The sequence below is a fragment of the Erpetoichthys calabaricus genome, chromosome 12, assembly GCF_900747795.2.
Source record: "Erpetoichthys calabaricus chromosome 12, fErpCal1.3, whole genome shotgun sequence".
Classification (NCBI taxonomy): Eukaryota; Metazoa; Chordata; class Cladistia; order Polypteriformes; family Polypteridae; genus Erpetoichthys; species Erpetoichthys calabaricus.
In genome coordinates this window covers 5,921,781-5,941,849 of record NC_041405.2, presented here as the reverse complement: position 1 = coordinate 5,941,849, position 20,069 = coordinate 5,921,781, and the positions used below count along the sequence as shown (strand labels likewise).

The 20,069-nt window shown below is 42.9% G+C and overlaps 1 protein-coding gene across 4 annotated transcripts in view; it reads right to left on the bottom strand.

Moving 5' to 3' along the window:
- srcap (Snf2-related CREBBP activator protein) overlaps positions 1–20,069 on the bottom strand; it is a 58,795-nt gene that overhangs the window by 13,601 nt on the left and 25,125 nt on the right. For 3 of the 4 annotated variants that reach the window (XM_028814965.2, XM_051934698.1, XM_028814964.2), the window contains 23 exons: positions 10,839–10,928; positions 10,567–10,764; positions 10,256–10,485; positions 9,988–10,165; positions 9,771–9,907; positions 9,500–9,669; positions 9,219–9,411; positions 8,990–9,126; positions 8,721–8,907; positions 8,473–8,642; positions 7,923–8,389; positions 7,522–7,839; positions 7,127–7,294; positions 6,853–7,038; positions 5,841–6,554; positions 5,450–5,601; positions 5,040–5,353; positions 4,735–4,937; positions 4,120–4,289; positions 1,910–2,106; positions 1,298–1,412; positions 964–1,092; positions 679–861 (listed from right to left, as the gene is read on the bottom strand). In XM_028814965.2, coding sequence (XP_028670798.1) covers positions 679–861; positions 964–1,092; positions 1,298–1,412; positions 1,910–2,106; positions 4,120–4,289; positions 4,735–4,937; positions 5,040–5,353; positions 5,450–5,601; positions 5,841–6,554; positions 6,853–7,038; positions 7,127–7,294; positions 7,522–7,839; positions 7,923–8,389; positions 8,473–8,642; positions 8,721–8,907; positions 8,990–9,126; positions 9,219–9,411; positions 9,500–9,669; positions 9,771–9,907; positions 9,988–10,165; positions 10,256–10,485; positions 10,567–10,764; positions 10,839–10,928 — 5,006 coding nt within the window. The remainder of the gene's footprint in view (positions 1–678; positions 862–963; positions 1,093–1,297; positions 1,413–1,909; positions 2,107–4,119; positions 4,290–4,734; positions 4,938–5,039; positions 5,354–5,449; positions 5,602–5,840; positions 6,555–6,852; positions 7,039–7,126; positions 7,295–7,521; positions 7,840–7,922; positions 8,390–8,472; positions 8,643–8,720; positions 8,908–8,989; positions 9,127–9,218; positions 9,412–9,499; positions 9,670–9,770; positions 9,908–9,987; positions 10,166–10,255; positions 10,486–10,566; positions 10,765–10,838; positions 10,929–20,069) is intronic. The other variant, XM_028814967.2, reaches the window with a different exon arrangement.

Below are 20,069 nucleotides of genomic sequence, written 5' to 3'. Positions count from 1 at the left end.
GTATAAACACGGCACCTTCACTGTAGCTTATACAGATGATGAGGGGGAAATTATAATATTGGGGGTACAGTGGAAAAGTAGTCAACAGTGCTATCTGTTTGATGCAATACCCAAGGTTCAAATCTTGGTCACTGTGTGTGCTCACTTTTGCACATTCCTTCTATGTTTTTCTATACATCTCCAAAGACACGAAGGGAACTGGTGTAACTGGTAATTCTGCGAGTAGCCCCTCCAATGAATTCAGCTTTTTCCTACCTTGCTCCCAAGTATTGCTGAGGGAGGCACTTGATCTAAACATACTGAGCTAGAGAAGGTTACCTTAAAAATGACAACATATTTCTTTTCAGTAATAAAGGCATTTATCATCCCCTCAGTAAAATGCATTCATTTTTGATTGTGGAGTTCAGACAATCATAAAAACTTTTTGCCTACAACTTCTAGCCACCTTTAACTGGGAAGACGACAACTAATAAAGGAACATTTCAATAGCTAATGGTGACTGGCAATGTACTGATTTACGATAAGTGTGAGCAGCACATCTGGACTATTATGGGAGGAGGTGGGTAATCACCACAGTCCTCATACACGGATCTTCATTCAGACTGTGGACCTACCTGTACTCATTTTTGGATTGCAGGACTCACAATATGAATTTTACTTGTAGTTCTGTGTGCATACCTGTTCCACAAGGGCAGCAATCTCCTGTTCAGCCTTTGATAGCTCCTCTTCCTCCTCACGCCCAGGTCCTTCACCATCCTCCAGTGGTATGTTCTCATTGAACTCTGCCAGCTCAGCTACCTGCTCAGCCTTTGCCTGAGAAGCAGCCTTAATATCTTCCTCATCCTCTGCTTTGCAAAGTGCCTGCAAGTAGTAAATAAAATCAGACAGTAACATCGATGATGGCCCGTCTCCTACAATTTACACAAAGTATCCGTTTTTTTTTTTTTTTTTACCCCCACAGACCTGTTCCAGTATGGAAGCCTGCTTTGACGAGATCGATTCCTCATCTTCAGATCTGACAGATGCTTGGACCTGCTGCTCTGCATCTTTCCTCTCTTCTCCAGTCATGTCAAACAACTCCCTTATTGTTTGCTGTCAAGAGAAAATTAGCAAAATGAGGAAAAAGAAGCCACAATAAAACCACCCAGATTTAAAGTGGAAATGCGCCAGTCTTTTTCACCTGTGACTTCACCTTTCCCACATATATGTGCCGAGCACCAAATTTGCCATAACAAAAGAACACCGAATTTGATGGTGGCTCTCATCTACGCATCATTTCTGCCCAAGAGCTACATACCTGCTTGAAGAAGGCGGTGGTGAAGTTGCCACCCTCTATGGCCATATCCCCTAGCATTCTTTTCTGGTTGGCCTTCTTTAAAATGTTCTCCTCCACCGTACGTTCACTAATCAACCTGCAATTTAGAAGGTTCAACAAGTGAGAAAAGAACCATAGAAAGAACCACAATGAAGGTGCACTTTTAATAGCTGGTAAAGGGCAAGTTTCACACATCATCATAGGATATATTTCTTCACAGAGACATCTGCAGATACATGGAATAATTTAGCAGGTGACATAGATGATGGTGCCTCGAGGATCTTCAAACCAGAACCTGTTCAGCTCTTAGGCTGAAGAGCTTGTTCTCATCCACAGTTTCTTTATGTTTCTTTGTTTACAGACAGTAGATCCTCTAAAGACAGGAACTGGTTGAATGAAAATCTGCCCTTACTACCGCCCTCCAAAAACTATTTACAATACTGTGGATTAACGGAACAGCTAGTCCTCTAAAATGAGTAGATACAATGATTTGCCTCTCAGAAACAGTATGGTGGTGCCTCTCTCTCCAAATATGTAACATTACCAAAAAAAATTCCCTGTCCACCCATAAAGTCACCAAACCACCCCTCTCACCTATAAATGTGCACATCTCGTGTTTGGCCAATTCTGTGGCAGCGGTCCTGCGCCTGGGCATCCATGGTAGGGTTCCAGTCGCTGTCATAGAAGACCACGGTGTCTGCCCCCGTCAGGTTAACTCCTACACCACCACTACGAGTCGACAAAATGAAGCAAAAAATGCGCTTGTCTGCATTGAAGCGCTCCATAAGGGCCTGCAACAGTTGGGGAGGGGAAAGGAAGAAGAATGTGTGGGGTCAAAAAATTAGAGGGAAGACAGGAAAACAACGTACCATCATGCAATTTCATCAGAGCACTGAAACTCCGAACTATTCATTCATCCTGTACCTAGGAGCTAATGAGCCACACAAACTAAATAAAATTAATAAAAAATAATGTGGAAGAAGTTAAGTTGGTAGGGGAACACCCAAACATACAAGTGCCCTTTAAGTGGTAACCCACAATTGTTCTGCTTCACTGGTGCTTCATTTCTATTATGCTTTCTTGTGTATGTATTTGTCTTGTTTGAACGGTTAAACACCTGACAAATTTTGCACACAGACTTTAGGGTATGTTTCATTCCAAAATTTAGTCTGAGCCCCCACACTGAGCAGCACTTGGTACCACTGTTTGTTTGTCCAGTATGCAATACCATTTATTACCACCACATTCTGCACAGTTTCCTCATTTGTACAGGGGAACACCATAGGCTACGTTTCACTTCAAAATTTAGTTGGTGCCATCACTCCAGTAGCCTCAGGTAACCTTCCTTACAACATTACCCATCAAACTAAACCCCAAGGTTTTAAGCAACTAGAATGTAAAACAGACGGGACAACTTAGAGACGATAGCGCTGCATCTGTTCAGGTAAGTACAGAAATACATAACCCTGATATGCAATGGCAATGTACCTGATATTTTGCACAAAAATTTTTACTTCAGTAACAACACGGATATCAGAGACTGCAACTCAATACTGAAGCAATTAATAGAACTCGTCATAGAGGGGCTCACAGCGGCCTTCCTTCCTAAGCACTCACTTGTGTGCCTCCTTCCCTTGCCCCATTTCGCAAATCAATACAAGGACCTGGTCAGGAGCATCTTGGGTGTCTTCCTTGGAGACTCAAGCGTATTTACATTAACCCCTTAACCGCCCCCTGCCGGATATATCCGGCATTGTAGCGTTATTGCTGACGCCTTACTGCCGGAATTATCCGGCACATTTGCCTGTGGTTATGTGAATGCCTGGCGCGTAGTATAACTGACAGTTTGGCGTGGGTATTATTACTACGTTGTATTTCGACAACTCTCCGGTTGTATTGGCCGCTCACGTGATGTGATTCGAAAGTGAAAGCTGTGAATATGGCTGTGAAACGTAAACTGGCTTCAAGTGAGGTTTTGCAGGCGATTTTGGACAATAATTCTGATCATGATTGTAGCAGTTCTGAAGAAGATTTTAGCGACAATGATGATCAGCAACGTGCGCTGCATGATACTGTGAATGACGACGCATTGGATGATGGCGATGAGTGGGTGTATCCCCAGCATCTCAACTGGACTGCTGCCCGTTATCTGTGCCAGATATGAAAGATCCAAACCGTGACCGCTTGTTCAAGCTACGTCCTTTGATTGACCATTTATTTGAAACATTTCAGCAGGTATTTCAGCAGGTAAATACTGCTTGAATAAATGTAAACTAAACAAACGAAAATTGTTCAGATTTCTCCTGGCATGGGGAATATTTAGGGAGTTGGCGGTTAAAGGGTTAATATATATATTAACTGACCGGGGTGCCCCCCTTGGTAAAGTGAGCTAGACTTTATGCATATACTTTACTGAAGAGCAGTTGGTAGGAGGACCGTCAATTGGGACGATGCTACTAATCATCTGAGTGAGAGGTGCGCTAAAATAGCTCCAGTACCAAAAATGAAAGAAATGCTGGTACTGTGCAGTTTTAAAAATGGAATTTTACAGTACTGTTGTGCTAACTGCTAAAAGTAATAATGTAAATGCTGCATTAGGGTCTGACCAAATGGAACTTGTAGGTGCAGACCCCAAGAAGACAAAGTAAACACAACAAGACTCATTTAAGGTCATGACTTCCACATGACATTAAGTCTATAAGACAAAATAAAGAATAATTCCCAAAGGTGACAGGAAAAGCAATACAAGGATTAGAGTGGATGACATGAGCCAGGATTTAAGCAAATTGGTAGGACTGTCACACCTGTCTCTGCTCTACACGTGTACTGCCATCCAGTCGAAGATAAATGTGTCCATGGTAGTTTAGGAACTGTTCCAGTACATCCAGCATACGTGTCATCTGAGTGAAGATGAGAACACGATGACCGTTGCTCTTCAGCTGACGCAGGAGCACATGGAGTGTCTGGAGCTTTCCTGTGATCACAGAGAAATGCATATCTTAAATTAACTGTCCAACTGCACAAGGTCAGGAACAGCCAGTCCATCACAAGGTAGAAACATATCAACAAGCAGTCAGCAGTCTAACATGAACCCAAACAGCACGTATTTCATCAGCAGAAAGAAATCTAATTATCAGGTGCATACAAATAACTGCATACGAACATGTTCCACTGTCTGAGAAGCAGCCATTTGTTTTGATCAACTGACACTTAGGTGTTATTAGGTCTTGGTGGAGACAAGAACACAAACAGGATAAAAACAATGAGGAAATCGGGGGGAAATTTTTCTATGTGGAAGTCCAATTTCCTATAAAGGTTCCTTATATTCAAGCACATCACTCATCAAGTCTATGGACTAGTATCGTACAGCCTGACGTCGGCACAGGCAGACTCCAAAATAACTTAAAAAGCACACTCACCGCAATCATACTGGATGAGCCGGAGGTCAGGGAACTGCGTCCTCATATTGCAGACAACGCGGTGTAAGCATGCAGTACGTGGAGAGAGATCTATTCGCAGCCTCTGGCGGAACATGGCCTGATCATGCAGGAGCGAAGGTGGTGCGTGAGAGGCATGCATAGTGATGGCAGGTGCCTCCACAGGAGGTATAGTGAAAATAAACCTGAAAGAGAGAGAGACAGGGTAGGATAAATCAAAAAGCACATGGAACCAAAGACACGGTTTTGATTTTGTTTCTTAAAACTGGCTACGTCTAGATCTTCACCTATCAATGACACCAGCAAGCTCCTCTATCCTTTGTAGTGGGTTGCAGATGGCCTCACTGAGTGCAACGGTCTGCTCCCAGAATTGTACTGGTCGGTAAGAGTCCAGTGGCATCTGTGCAGCCAAACAATTAGAGTAACCAGCTTTGTGCCACTCGCCACTAGCAGGTGAAGCTGATGGGATGTCAATGAAGGAACAAAGCCGTAGAACCTCTGCCCCGTAAATGGGCGTTGCTCCACAGTGATGCTCATTAACAAGGATGATTCGGTCCAGCCGTTCCTTGCGCTGCTGCTTCTTGTTCTTGTCCAAGCAAGACTAAAGGGGGACAAAGATACAGCTCCCATGATTCTGCCAGTCAGCTTCAGCACTGCATGACTCGCATGCAAGCCACATCACAAGTTAAAAGCTTACCATGTAGAAGGGTGAACGTGGAGGTGGTGGAGGCTGGGGACGAACTCTGTGCGAAGTCAGCGAGGCAGCCAGGGGTGTATAGCAAGATGTGCGGTCAACCGAGCGAAGAGTGATGATCTCATTATTGTCATCACGAACGGTCAGTCTGAGACCTGAAACAAGGAAGAAAGACTCCATGAAAATCTACTACAAAAATCCCTCAAAACAGGACTCGAGCATACAGAATCATTTAGAAATGTAAAAGATGCTGGGAAAGCGTCAAAGTACATCAGAAGTAACAACTCTTATGAAGATACTAGTGAAATCATGCTGCTACATGCCAGCTGGCACTCACAATGAGAAACCATTTGGCTACAGACACTTAGAACTCTAATGTTATTCCAGAACTCACCTGGCTCACTGGAGGTTCCTGGACTCTGTAGAACTCTAAGCATAGACCGTCCAGGTGGGGGAGTTGGGGTATTATTCCGAGCTGGAGGCGGAGGCTGAGGCTGAGTGACCACAACCACCTGGGGAGCAGGGGATGGTCGCACAGGCTGTGGCGGAACTTGTGCTGAGCTTTGGACACTCCTCGTTACTGGCGGAATTGTGTGTTGTGAGGACACTGAAGTGGAAGGGGCAAAGACAGGACTGAGTGTCTGAGCAGGTGGAACGGTGGTCCGGACTGTTGGCACAACAGGTTGCTGTGCCTTTATGGGCACTGGAGGTCTCACAGAAACAGGACACTGTGATGGCATTGAAACTGCAGAATGGACTATGCCTGTGCTCACAACTGCATTGACTGTGCCAGATGGCACAGCTGCCTGAGCCCGAACATTTGGAGTTGGTTGTGTGTTAATCTGTCCTGGTAGGCGCAATACAGCAGTGGAAGGTACAGCCTGAGGAACAACTGCAGGGGTGACAGCAGGTCTGATTTGTGCTAGAGGGGGTTGTAGCTTAGGCTGAGCACACGAGGCACTTGAAGGACCTGGAGAAGGTGCCATGGCAGTTAGAGCTGGAGATGTTCGGGGAGATGGCTGTACTGCTAAGGTGGGGAGTCCGTCTTTGGGAGCTTGCCGTACCACAATCTTCACAATGCCTGAGCTGGTTATCACAGAAGATGACCCTATAAGAAAGTTCAAAATGATGGAAATCTTGATGCCTTTACAAAAGAAACAAACCATTATACCTGCAACAATTTAAGATGGCAAGATGGTTGCCCTCTGCGGTATTTGTTGTCTCCTTGAAAGGTTGTAAGCCCACTTAATAAAGAAACCAACAACAGCCTTGGAAGACAATATGCTATGTGGCCACAGTGATAGGTCTGACATGAGAACAGCAAGCCAGCCTCTTCATAATCCAGCGGCCAAAATAAATAAATACATAAATAAATAAATAAATAAATAAACAGAAACAGGACAAACCCTGTGGCGAAGTAAGAGGCAGTGTCATGGTAGTGGAAGCTGCAGCTGGTGTAGCACCACTGGAGCCAGAAGGCTGCCCTGCTGCTGACTGGCTAGTGCTCTGCTGGGTCACAGCTTGTATCAAAGCCATTTGAGTGGGCTGACTGATGAGGTGTGGGCCAGCAGACACAAGGTGCACAACATTCCCTAAGGAAGAAAGAAAGAAAAAGGTGAAAAGAAATGAAAAAGGCCATGAATAGTGAGAGTACCAAGAAAACGGCATAAAACTCCTCACCTTGGACCTGTCGTGGCTGACTTGCCACTGTAACCTGATGCAGCTGTGCTCCAGACAAGGTCAGCTTATTGCCCTGGATCTGGAACGTCACAGGCTTACTGCCCTGTGCTGTCTGAACGGGACGACTAGCTAGGGAGGCGAGCTGAGCAATGCTCACAACTTCTCCAGCTGCAGAATGAAGAGTATGAGAAAGATGCGTCAAGACAGCTGCCCACCCATGTGCTCACTTCCTATGGTACAGGAGCTGCAATATTATCGTGTTGTAGGTCACAAAGGAGAGAGTGTCCTCAGCACCTTCTACCAATCTAAGGCTGGATCCTATTAGGAAGTTGAATGACCAGTTACCCATAATACTGACCCACAAATACACCCTCTGACACAATGCTTGAACTCACAAGGTAAGCGAGCCTGCATGTCTGGTGAAAGGAGAACCCGCTGTGTCACTGCTCCAGAAGAGGCGTTGGGCACAGCGTAGCTGGTCAAAGTTCCCATCTGTGGTGAGGGAGCACTAGGCGACGACACCGTTACTGGCTTCATCACAGCACTCACTGCACCTGGGTTTAGAGTAGCAGTGCCTACTGGAGGTCGGATAGCCAGCACAGGCAACTGAGGAGCAGGATTCACTGCTGGAGCAATTGCGCTGGGGGCTGCTGAAGGTGCTACAGGGGTTGGGCGAGGGGTGCTAAATGGCACAGACAGGGATGAAGAGGCAGCTGCAAGAAAAGTAAAGTCAGTATCCCACTCAGCATCCCCATACAACAATCCAACTTTACTTCACACGGCATTACAAACTCACCATGTAGCTGTGTCGGTAGGGGTGCAGCCAAGATAGGCGTGACTGTGCTCTGGTTGAGGCAGGTATTTGAAATTGTTGGGGCTACCGACTGTCCTGCTGGCAAACCAAATGAAGGAGGTGTTGGGGAAGTCTGAGAAAGAGATGTTGAGGGGGGAGGCTGAAGAACTGGTACAGTGTGGGGAAGAGGAAGCGTAACAAGAGAGGGTGCAGAAGGAGGAGGAGGAGGAACTGGAGCTATAGGGGTAGTAGTGAGAAGAGGCATATTTAAAGATGAAGTCGAAGCAATTTCTGGCACAACGGCAGTGGGGGGAGGAGGAGGAGGAGGAGTGCTGGTAGGAGTAGCGATAGCAGTAGGAGCAGGTGGAAGGGGTGGAGGAGGAGGAGGAGGAGGAGGAGGAGGAGCTGGTCTGGGACTATTAACCAACACAACCGTGCGACCATCCGTTTTGGGCATTGGCTGGAACATCCTGTAGAACAAAAGTATTTGTTTAAGCTTAAGTCAACCTGGAGAAGCACAACTAGATAAGGACAAAGGCAAACAAAGTGATACCTGTTGACTTTCATCTTCACAGGTTTAGGCCGAGGTGGAGGGTCAGGCGAGTCCACAATTTCTTCAATGAGTCGCCGAGTGACTTTTTTCCGAGGTAGGAAGACATCAGTCTCATAGTGAGATACACGAGGCTCCAGGTTGATAAGATCAAAAATTCCCAGGTCCACACGCTGCATGAGGCAACGAACATTTTTGTCAGGGACTCAAACTAAGAAAGTAATACAAACATTACGTCTGCCCTAACAAACCTTCATGGGGTCTGGCTCAAGCGCTCGCAGTACTAGTGAGGCTGTCGTGTAGCAGATGCCTTCTGTGATGAAAGGAGAGTGTATGGGCCGTGGATCAAACAGATTGGGGTGATTGCACACTTTACGCAGCTGCATCAGAATGTTGATGACACTCATGAAGTGGCCACTAGCTAAGGTCTCACGTGTCCTAGGAGTTACACAAGGTGAAAGATCATCATCATGAAAAACAAGCCACATACACACACTTGCTCAAGGACATGCATACTTACGAGGCTTGTGCCATGAAGTCATCATACAGGTACCGCTGTCTCTTGGACAATCGGCATTGGATCACATGCTCATACTTCTTTGGCATCTGCTTCTCCACATCTACCTTAACCCTGCGCAACAGAAAAGGACGGAGTACCTAGGGGGGGAAAAAAAAAAGTTTAGATAGTGAGTACCTTCATCAGGTAGGTCTTGATGTTGAAGGGGTCGATATGAAATCTCTCACCCTACCTTATGTAGCCTCTTGATAAGGTTCTCATTGTACTCCTGGCTCCCTTCAATCATGCCTGTCAGTGGGTTGCTAAACCACTCTTTAAATTCACGGTGTGATTGAAAGACATGAGGCATAAGAAAGTGCATCAGGGACCAGAGTTCCATCAGGCTGTTCTGCAGAGGGGTTCCAGTCAAGAGGAGCCTACGCTGACTACAGAAGAGAAGAGTAGGGTAGTGGTCAACTGGAAAGCAGCAGCACAACAAAATAATTCACCTAGCATCAAGTAGGACTAACCCACCTGTTGAAGTTGAGGAGGCTTTGCCAGCGTTGGGATTTGAAGTTTTTAATGTTCTGAGCCTCATCCAGTATTAGGTATTTCCAGTTCTTGCGCCGAAAGGCTTGATGGTCTTGCAGTACCAGTTTGTATGAGGTGATGCAAACATGGAACGCGTTAGGCTTTGTCCAACCCTAAGGAGGAAACCAGAGTTAACAATGTCGCACCAAATAAGGTCAAGCAAATCACTTAGCCCTTTGGGTACTAACACACACACACACACACACACACACACCTGTCTCTTCAGTTTCCGCTCCTTCTGGGCCCCATAGTAAGTAAGAATCTTGAAGCCTGGACACCATCTCTTAAACTCCATCTCCCAGTTAAGCATCACACTGGTAGGCACGATGATTAGATGAGGACCCCAGTTGCCTAAACAAAGAGCCATCAGTCACATAAATGGGCTTCTTATGGAATTTTTAGGGGGTACGTCTAAATCCCTCTGAACCTACCTTTTTCACAGGCAAGATGAGCAAGAAGCGAAATAGTCTGGATGGTCTTTCCAAGACCCATTTCATCGGCAAGGATGCCATTTAGTTTCTTCTCATACATGGTGACCAGCCAGTCAAGTCCAATATGCTGGTATTCTCGCAAAGTGCCACATAGCAGGAAGGGGATGGGGGTTTTAACCTGGAATATGGAGAACAAAAAACACATTAAATAAAGACAAAATGGGAAACACGAGTATACCACTTCCCATATTCTGTAAAGGCTTGCTACCTGTGCAGTGGCCAAGGTATAACCTTTGGGCTGAAGGCTCTCAGCAGCAGCAGCAATGTCTGTGATCTCTTTCTTAGGCCTTGTTGGTGAGCTCTTGACAAGATCCTGTTGTTCATCTCCTTTATCATTAGCCCTAGCAAGCTGAGGGGGAGTCTGGTCAGACTTCAAAAGGTACTCTACACCAATGTCACCATTGCTATCTTCATCACTCTCTTCAACCTCTAACGTGCCTACAGGAAGGGGCAATAGACAGGTCCTGTAAATGGCTATGGAATAAAGGGCTGCACCATGCAAGTGACATATTCAGCTACCTGAGAAGTGACTGTTCTCATCCTGATCCTCCACAACTTCATCTTCCTCCTCCTCTTCTTCTTCCTCCTCCTCATCCTCATCTGGTAAGGATTCATCTTCCTCAGAGCTCTGTCGAGACCCATCAGACTCTGGTACCTCAAATTCATCTGCATAAGCCCCTGCATATTTCTGTAGGAGCTGGTCATAGCTCATCTCACCTGCGATTAAAACGTCATGTTGTAAGCACAACTAGGTTGCTCAGCGAGAGCAGTGAATAAAGAGGCGTACTTACCCTCCTGGAGGAGATCTTCAATCTCTTCTGCATGGTTCATCTCGCCTTCGACTTCTTCCTGTGCGGCAATGGTTTCTTCCTCATCTTCAGCTGAGAAAGATAACGTGAATGTGGGTTATGCTCCAAGTTAGTGGGCCAGATTATGAGACAGTTAACCTGGGCTGCTGATCAAGTGCAACTCATGTTCATTTTTTTCACCTTTCATTTTGATTGTGTACTACACAAAAAGTAATTCAACTTGAGATTTAAGTTTTTAAAACACATAAATGTGAAAAATACAAGACAAACTATATTCATATCGAGTGACTGCAGGTCTATTTTTATAACCACGAAAATGAGTAAGAAGAACTGGTTCTAAATATGTGGCTTGAAAGAAAAAGACGAGGTAAAACGCACACAATATACAGAAATGTGCAGATGTGAGAAATTATAAACCTGGGGTTACTTATTTCTATCAAGGTAAAGCAGAATCAGGTGGAGCAATGACAGAGTTGTAGCCAATCAAATGAGCCAACCAGCGATATTTAAGATGTGACATGCGATAAGAGGAGAGGTGCAAACACACATGACTGTAGGAAAGCTGGTCAGCATCTCACACTAAAGAACATTATCAGTAAAACGGAGGAGTGTGTGGGGACACATATAGTAGATGCTCATCAGTCTGGGCATGTATACTATTTGCCTAACAACCAAAGTATGGAGTCCAAATATACTGCTCAAAAAAATTAAAGGAACACTTTTTAATAAGAGTACAGCATCAAGTCAATAAAACTTGTGGGCTATTGATCTGGTCAGTTAAGCAGCAGAGGGGCTTTTGTTAATCAGTTTCAGCTGCTTTGGTGTAAATGAAATTAATGGTTTAACAGGTGGAGGCCACTGACATTTTCCCACTCATTTTGCATTTGGCTACGGTCAGTGTCACTACTGGTAGCATGAGGCCGTACCTGGACACTACAGAGTTTGGTTGCACAGGTAGTCCAAACTTCTCCAGGATGGAAGGCACATCAATACGTGTCATTGCCAGAAGGTTTGCTGTGTCTCCCAGCACAGTCTCAAGGGCATGGAGGAGATTCCAGGAGACAGGCAGTTACTCTAGGAGAAGGTTCTTAACACATCAACAGGACTGACCACCATCTGCTCTTTTGGGCAAGGAGGAATAGGATGAGCATTGCCAAAGCCTACAAAATGACCTCCAGCAGGCAGACCACTGGTGTGAATGGCTCTTACCAAACAATCAGAAAAAGACTTCAAGAGGGTGGCCTGTGGGCCCGACGTCCTCTAGTGGGCACTGTGGAGCTCGATTGGCATTTGCCATAGAATACCAGAATTGGCAGGTCTATCACTTGCACCCTGTGCTTCTCACAGATGACACCCTGAGCACATATGACAGATGAGAAAGGGTCAGGAGAAACCGTGGAGAACGTTACGCTTCCTGTAACGTCGTTCAGCATGACTGGTTTGATGGTGGGTCAGTGATGGTCTGGGGAGGCATATCCAAACTAATCGGGAGGAACTTTATTATGCAGCAGAACAATGATCCAAATCACACTGTCACCTCAACAAAGGACTTCATCGGGCAGAAAAAAATGGAAGGTTTTGGACTGGCCAAGTCAATCACCAGGGGCCTCATGCATAACGCCGTGCGTAGAATTCACACTATAACATGGTGTACGGACAAAAGCGGAAATGTTCGTACGCACAAAAAAATCCAGATGCATAAATCTGTGCATTCGCCGACTTCCACGTTCTTCCGCTACATAAACCCCAGTCAGCGTGAAAAGTAACGCACGTACCTGCTGTCCCATCCCAACTCCTCCAAGAATTATGCCCCTTTGAATATGCAAATCAATATAAATAGCCCTTAAGCTCAGCGTTCTGTGAAAAGACAATGGCAAAAGCATGGGGAAAATAATAGTTCAGCGAATACCAAGTGGAAGCAAAGAAAAATGTATTATTTGTTGGTTTAAATAGTGATATAAACAACAAAAGGAAGCTGATCAAGTGACAGTGGTGGAGAAACTCGAAAGTTCAAGTTCAAAGTCACCTTCTCACGGCGACTTTGATATCTGACAACTTCTTTTTTTATTTCGGGCACTGTGCGAGTCATAGCCCACCATCTGAGTGTCATACAGTCATGGCCGAAATTAATCGGCACCCCTGGAATTTTCCCAGAAAATGCATCATTTCTCCCAGAAAATTGATGCAATTACAAATGTTTTGGTATACATGTTTATTTCCTTTATGTGCATTGGAACAACATGAAAACACAGAAAAAAAGCCAAATCTGACATCATGTCACACAGAACTCCAAAAATGGGCCGGACAAAATTATTGGCACCTTTTCAAAATTGTGGGTAAATCGTTTTATTTCAAGCATATGATGCTCGTTTGAACTCACCTGTGGCAAGAAACAGGTGCTGGTAATACAGCAATCACACCTGAAGGCAGTTAAAATGGAAAACAGTTGACTCCACCTTTCTGTTGTGTGTCTGAGTGTGCCACACTAAACATGGAGAACAGAAAGAAGAGCAGAGAATTGTCTGAGGACTTGAGAACAAAAATTGTGGAAAAATATCGATCTCAAGGTTACAAGTCCATCTCCAGAGATCTTCATGTTCCTTTGTTCACTGTGCGCAACATGATCAAGAAGTTCACAACACATGGCACTGTAGCTAATCTCCTTGGACGTGGATGGAAGAGAAAAACTGATAAAAGACTGCAACGAAGGATAGTCTGAATGGTGGATAAACAACGCCAATCAACTTCAAAACATATTCAAGCTGTTCTGCAGACTCAGGGTGCAACAGTGTCAGCTCGAACTATCCGTTGACATCTGAACGAAATGAAACACTATGGCAGGAGAGCCAGGAGGACCCCACTGCTGACACAGAAACATAAAAAAGCCAGACTGGAGTTTGCCAAAATGTACTTGAGGAAGCCAAAATCCTTTTGGGCGAACATCTTGTGGACAGATGAGACCAAGGTGGAGCTTTTTGGTAAAGCTCATCATTCTACTGTTTACAGAAAACGAAATGAGGCCTACGAAGAAAAGAACACAGTACCTACAGTCAAACATGGTGGAGGTTCTAAGATGTTTTGGGGATGTTTAGCTGCCTCTGGCACTGGATGCCTTGACTGTGTGCAAGGCATCATGAAATCTGAAGACTACCAAAAGATATTGAGGCGCAATGTAGGGCCCAGTGTCAGAAAGCTGGGTCTGCGTCAGAGGTCATGGGTGTTCCAGCAGGACAATGACCCCAAACATACCTCTAAAAGCACCCAGAAATGGTTGAAGACAAAGTGCTGGAGAGTTCTGAAGTGGCCAGCAATGAGTCCGGATCTAAATCTGATTGAACACTTACGGAGAGATCTCAAAATTGCTCTTGGGAAAAGGCGCCCTTCAAATCTGAGAGACCTTGAGCAGTTTGCAAAAGAAGAGTGATCGGAAATTCCAGTTGAGAGGTGTAACAAGCTTGTTGATGGTTATAGGAAGCGCTGGATTTCAGTTATTTTTCCCAAAGGGCGTGCAACCAAATATTAAGGTGAGGGTGCCAATAATTTTGTCCAGCCTGGTTTTTGACTTTTGTGTGAAATTATGTCAGATTTGGCTTTTTTTTTCTGTTTTTTTTGTGTTGTTCCAATGCACACAAAGGAAATAAACGTGTATACCAAAACATTTGTAATTGAAACAATTTTCTGGGAGAAATGGTGCATTTTCTGGGAAAATTCCAGGGGTGCCAATAATTTCGGCCATGACTGTATGAAAGCTTATTAGGGTACAGAGAGAAAAAAAATAAATAAATAGGGACACAGTGAGAAAAAAACCTCGAAATGCCAACTTTATTCTCGAAATTTCCACTTTAATCACGTAGTTTATTTTGTCATTAAAGTAGAACATCATAAACTTCATCTTTAAATCGTTTAATTTACTAATTTCTCAAATCCCATCGTAGCTAAAGTAGCACATTAAATGCTTTGTTTTGTATGTATTCTTCTATGTGCTCTGTGTGTGTGAATCACTATGTGCTTCTTAAACGGGCTTTCTCTTCTTCCGACATGGACACATAATCCATTACATTTGTGATATTACAGCTCTCTGAATAATTAAAATACTGAGATGTATACTTGATATCATTTCAGTATTCATATCAATTAAAGCATGTATTAAACATGGGAACACAGTGGCATAGTGATAGTGACGAGCTGGCGCCTTGTCCACAGATTGTTCCTGCCTACCGCAAGATGCTTGCTGCGGCGTGCGCGAACTTTGCTGAAATAATTTATTGCAGCAGTACTGTCTCTTTCAAACGTACTAACCCCCAATTCCTGTCCTTCCTTTTCTTTCTCCAAGTAACCAATCACCACACAATCAGCTCTGTAATAGATGTTAAGCCATCTGTAAGCTTAGAACACCGATTCTTCAAAACATTTAAGGATCATTGAAATATCTTCGTAGTACGTGTTTAATTATTCTATCCATCTATCTTTCCAGTGTCGCGCTAGCCCCAGCAAGAATACAGCGCGAGGCAGGAAAAATCGGGGCACCAGCTCATTGCTACTGCTGCGACACTGGGTCCTCACATCTTTATTAACAACTAGACATTAAGCCCGTTACAATAACGGGCGCTAGAATAGTAGTGCATAAACATTAGTAGGAACAGTCTATATTAAATGGCAAAGGACCGTCTATTTTCTGTTACAGTAACACTGGCTTGTATGTGTCTGTAATATGAGTCACTATATTGTGTGCCTTTAATTTTCTCTCACAGTAATACGTCTCTCCAGCAAGTATTTTAATCTGTGCTGGCATGCAGCTGATTATTGTATGTATGGCGTCTCCCCAGCAACGGATTTTATGTGCGCGAAAATAAATCTACTTTTAAAAGTCATCCTATTGTAATATCATGAAAATTTGTATATTTAGGAAAACACTTTACCGGTCCAAGTTTGTTAATCGCAAATCTGACATCCTCAGAGTGAACAGTTGCACGACAACAAACACTAATCCCACCTCTTTGGGGAAGCTGGTCTCCGCGTCTCAGTACCCTATTGGATTTTTCGTGCGTTATGTTTTAGGTCTTACCTCATTTACCGAAATCCGATTGGATCGACCGAGCGATATTTTATAGGTCTCACCCTCTCTGTCTTGTGTGACGCGTCAGGCGGCCTTTGAAGCATCGCACTATGCCCCACGCATGCGCACTTCGCCAGAAGACACACACGGACGCACACAGGGATTTTATTAAAAAGGATATAGATTTAAATGATGTTAATATTTTATCTGTATAATGTAATAAACATTTTGCTGCATTTCATCTTAAAAATGATATTGTCAACATATGTAAATACGTGCTTTATAAAGTGGCGCAGGCTGTGCAATATAACTGTGTCTCAAGTTTACAGTGAGGTAATTGTACTTATAAGTACAAACAGTTCTACCAGGTGCACTTGGACTGATCGAGTGCGTTTATAGCTCTTGGGAGGAAACGGTTTCTGAACTGCGAGGTTCGTACAGGAAAGGCTCTGAAGCGTTTGTCATATAGGGGCAGTTCAAATAGACAGCATGGCTGAGGCAATGTGTGCTTGATGCTGTATATTGATAATTCTCTTTCTGATCAGCTGTTGTAGATCTATGATTCCCCACTCAGATGCAGTGGCATAAATACTCCGAGTGGTGCAGTGAGAGTAATATGGAAAAAGATGATCCGCTGTGGCAACCCTTAACGGGAGCAGCTGAAAGAAGAAGGTGCAGTGAGAGTAACAACGCTAAAGCAGTTATGGTATTTGGAATAGTCTGGCCATTCCATGGACCATTATATTGTTACAGGTTAATTACAATCAGATGTCTTAAACTAATGAACAATATGCGGTTAATTTCTGTGACATATGATAAAGCCGTGTCAGGGACATGGATCTAAAAAGAAAGGGAAACCACTGCTTTGATGCTGGGTGCCGCCAGTTTGCAAAGTTGAGCGGAGTACTTGCGTATGCTGAGGTTGGAGCTACCATGAAAACGTGCATGTCTTTATGTCAAGTTTAGGTTTTATACATCACGATTTTAGCATGGAAACGGGCTTACACAACATTTTTGTGCATCCGCACCGTTTATACATGAGGCCCCAGATCTTAACCCGACTGAAAGAGAAAACTGAAGGAAGAAACCCCACAAAACAGACAACAACTAAAGCATGCTGTGGTAAAAGCCTGGAAAGGCATAACTAATGAAGAAACAAGAAATTTGGTGGGGTCTATAGGTAGTGGGCTTGCTGCAGGTATTGCAAGCAAGGGATCTGCAACCAAATATGAAGTATTTCTGACTTTAATTTAGTTGGGAAAAAAAAAATCTGTTACAATACTTTTGCTCACTTGAAAAACTGGGTGGTTTGTCATAAAATGTGTTATCTGCTATGTGCTTAACATATCTAGATGTAAATACCAGGGAGTAAATGCTGAAACTCAGATCTCTCTTCTCACATTTATCTCTTGATCTCACACAAAAATGTCTTCAAGTGCACAGCAAAAACAAATTAATTGGCCTTGCTGTTCCAATATTTTTGGAAGGGGACTGTAGATTTGCAAATGTACTTAGTGTACTGGCTATGATGGAAATAGTGAGGACAAAAATGTAGTAAGTGAAAAGATTAAATTTAACAGAATTCAAACACTTTTCCATAGAAATTTTCATTTCACTGCATCAGATGTCACAATATAGTAGACGCCAGAAAATGTTGATTTTGAAAGAATGGAGTAGAAGTACTTTTGATAACACACTCTCCTGAAGAGCCATTTAATGAAGCAAAAAACCTGATTTTGTGCAGTCCTTGAAGGTTCTACATAGTGCTGGGAGGTATACCGGTTCATACCGAAAACCGTTTTTAATTTTTGTTATGATATGGATTTTTCTTATACTGCAATATCGGTTTAAATAGCCTAAACAACGTTCGGAACGTGGCGCAGCGGGAAAATGTTTAAGGGGGGACCTTTTTCACTGCTACACCACTAAACACGCATGCAACGGAGTACATGTGTTAGTGGAGGTATTGAGTGGTGAAAATGGACAGAAAACATTCTGAAACTGAAACTGTAGCAGACGATAAAGTTGAACATGATGACACAGAAGAACTTTTGCCGAAAAAAGGAGCTGTGTCTGTTGTCTGGAGATTTTGGTTTTAAGTGGTCGGATGTGGACCAAATAACTATTTTCTGCAAATGCTGTGGAGCTAAAGTTGTCGCCGGAGGCAGCAACACGAGCAATGTGCTGCACCACCTTAGCCACAAACATGCTTTGGAGTACCATGAATGTATGGAACTAAGATTGGCACCCTCCATGTCCTCAGGTAAAACTGAAAAAGCTAGAGGACACTCGAGTCAGGCGTTACTGGTAGACGCATTTGCTAGAGGTACTGCCTACGACAAAAAAGCAAGCAGTGGATCGAGATAACCAGCCCTGTTATAATCCATATAGCGAATGTGTCAGTGGACAGAGATTGATAACATTAACAGAAAGTGTAGATGGTTTACAAAAAATATTTACTCTTTATTCCTTTTTCTAAGACATGTTGAGTGTAATACAACTTTTGACAAGCACCTCTGGATATTTTACTAAGTCTAAATGCCTCTTTGGATGGTTAAAAATATGTTTTCAAAATTATAGTTTAAGTTGTTTGCAAAATTTGTTCAATAAAAAGGTTCTATATTTTGACTGCAACTGTCATGCAATGTGATTCCTTCTTTTCATTAGTGCCACCCCCTTGAAAACTATCACTTTATGGAGCCATGCAAACCTGTATTAACATGTGTGTGCACATTGAAATTTTTTTTGTACAATGTACAATTCTCATGACAGTGGAATAGGTTACTCTTAGCCAGTCTACTGCAGTAATTGCAGTGGAAAATGTGGTTAACATCCACTCATGCATGGGAAAAAAATACCGTTGAATACTGTGAAACTGGTATAATTTTGAAATATTCTGTGATATAGAATTTTGGTCATACCGCCCAGCCCTAATTCTACATGACGACTTCTCTATTTTCTCCGTTTTAGAAAATGTAACTGGGTTTAGATTTATGGGCAGCTTTAAACACTATTGCTCATTATTATGCAGGATCTGAATTTAGCTGTATATTCAGTCACTTAATTAACAAATCATTTCCAATATGTGCAGACATCTAAAAACGATACCGCCCGCCTTAATCCACCCTGCAGTAGGATATGGTACAAGACCACTTCTTTCTCATTATATATTGACAGGAGCAGACCTAACTCATAAATGTAGAAACAAATTTTTTTGCAGAAGGCAACCAGCTACGGTGTATTCATCATTTACATCAAATTGTTACTTTAATTATAGCACAGTGATGTAAAAAAGACATTATAAACCTTGGATGGTTAAAAAAAAGTAAGTTAGCTTGGATCAAGCAGAAATGACTACTTAAAATAGACCATCAGACTCTTAATATCTACACTTACTGGTCTTGTTAATTCAATACACAATATGGAGTTAATTCAACACTCAAAAGCAAGAACTGCATTGCCTCCCAGTTTACTCTAGAGCCAATGTTAAACTCCTTTAACTGTCTAATATAATTAGAAGTGACTTAGCAGCCTACACAATAAAGTGAATTACCAACTTAAAATGCATGCTTGGGTAAAATTTGAAAGAATGTACGAAACACTTCCTGGTTATCTTGTGTTGGTTTGCTTAGAATTGTATTTTCATTAACTAATACTGTATCATGAATTACTGTTTTAAGTACCCCAAGGTTGTAAATGGAAAATTACTTTAAAAGAATGAACTGAATAATGTGGTCAAATCTGATGCAACAAAATGGAAGAAAAGTGCTTTGGTAGTACATTCTAAAAACGGTAATAATGGGGTTTAACCACAGCTGCTTTACAACCTCAGTTTTAAAAACTTCTTACACATGTCATGGCCATATTTTTTTTAAAATCAGTCATTAATCTACTTTTCTACATCCTTTTTCACTTATATGAAAATTAAACTTTGCCCAATATTTTTTCCCATTCATTAAATAACTATATTAAAATAAAAAAAAACAAATGCAATAGTTGTGGTTCATCCTTAGACACAAATGCAATTAAAATGTTTAAAAAAAAAACATAAAACAGAGCTAAATAAAAGCACAAAAACTCAAAGAATTTTCAATTTTTGCTCATAAAATCAATAGTAAAGTTTCAGCTTTGGCACCCAAGCAAATAATGAACAACTA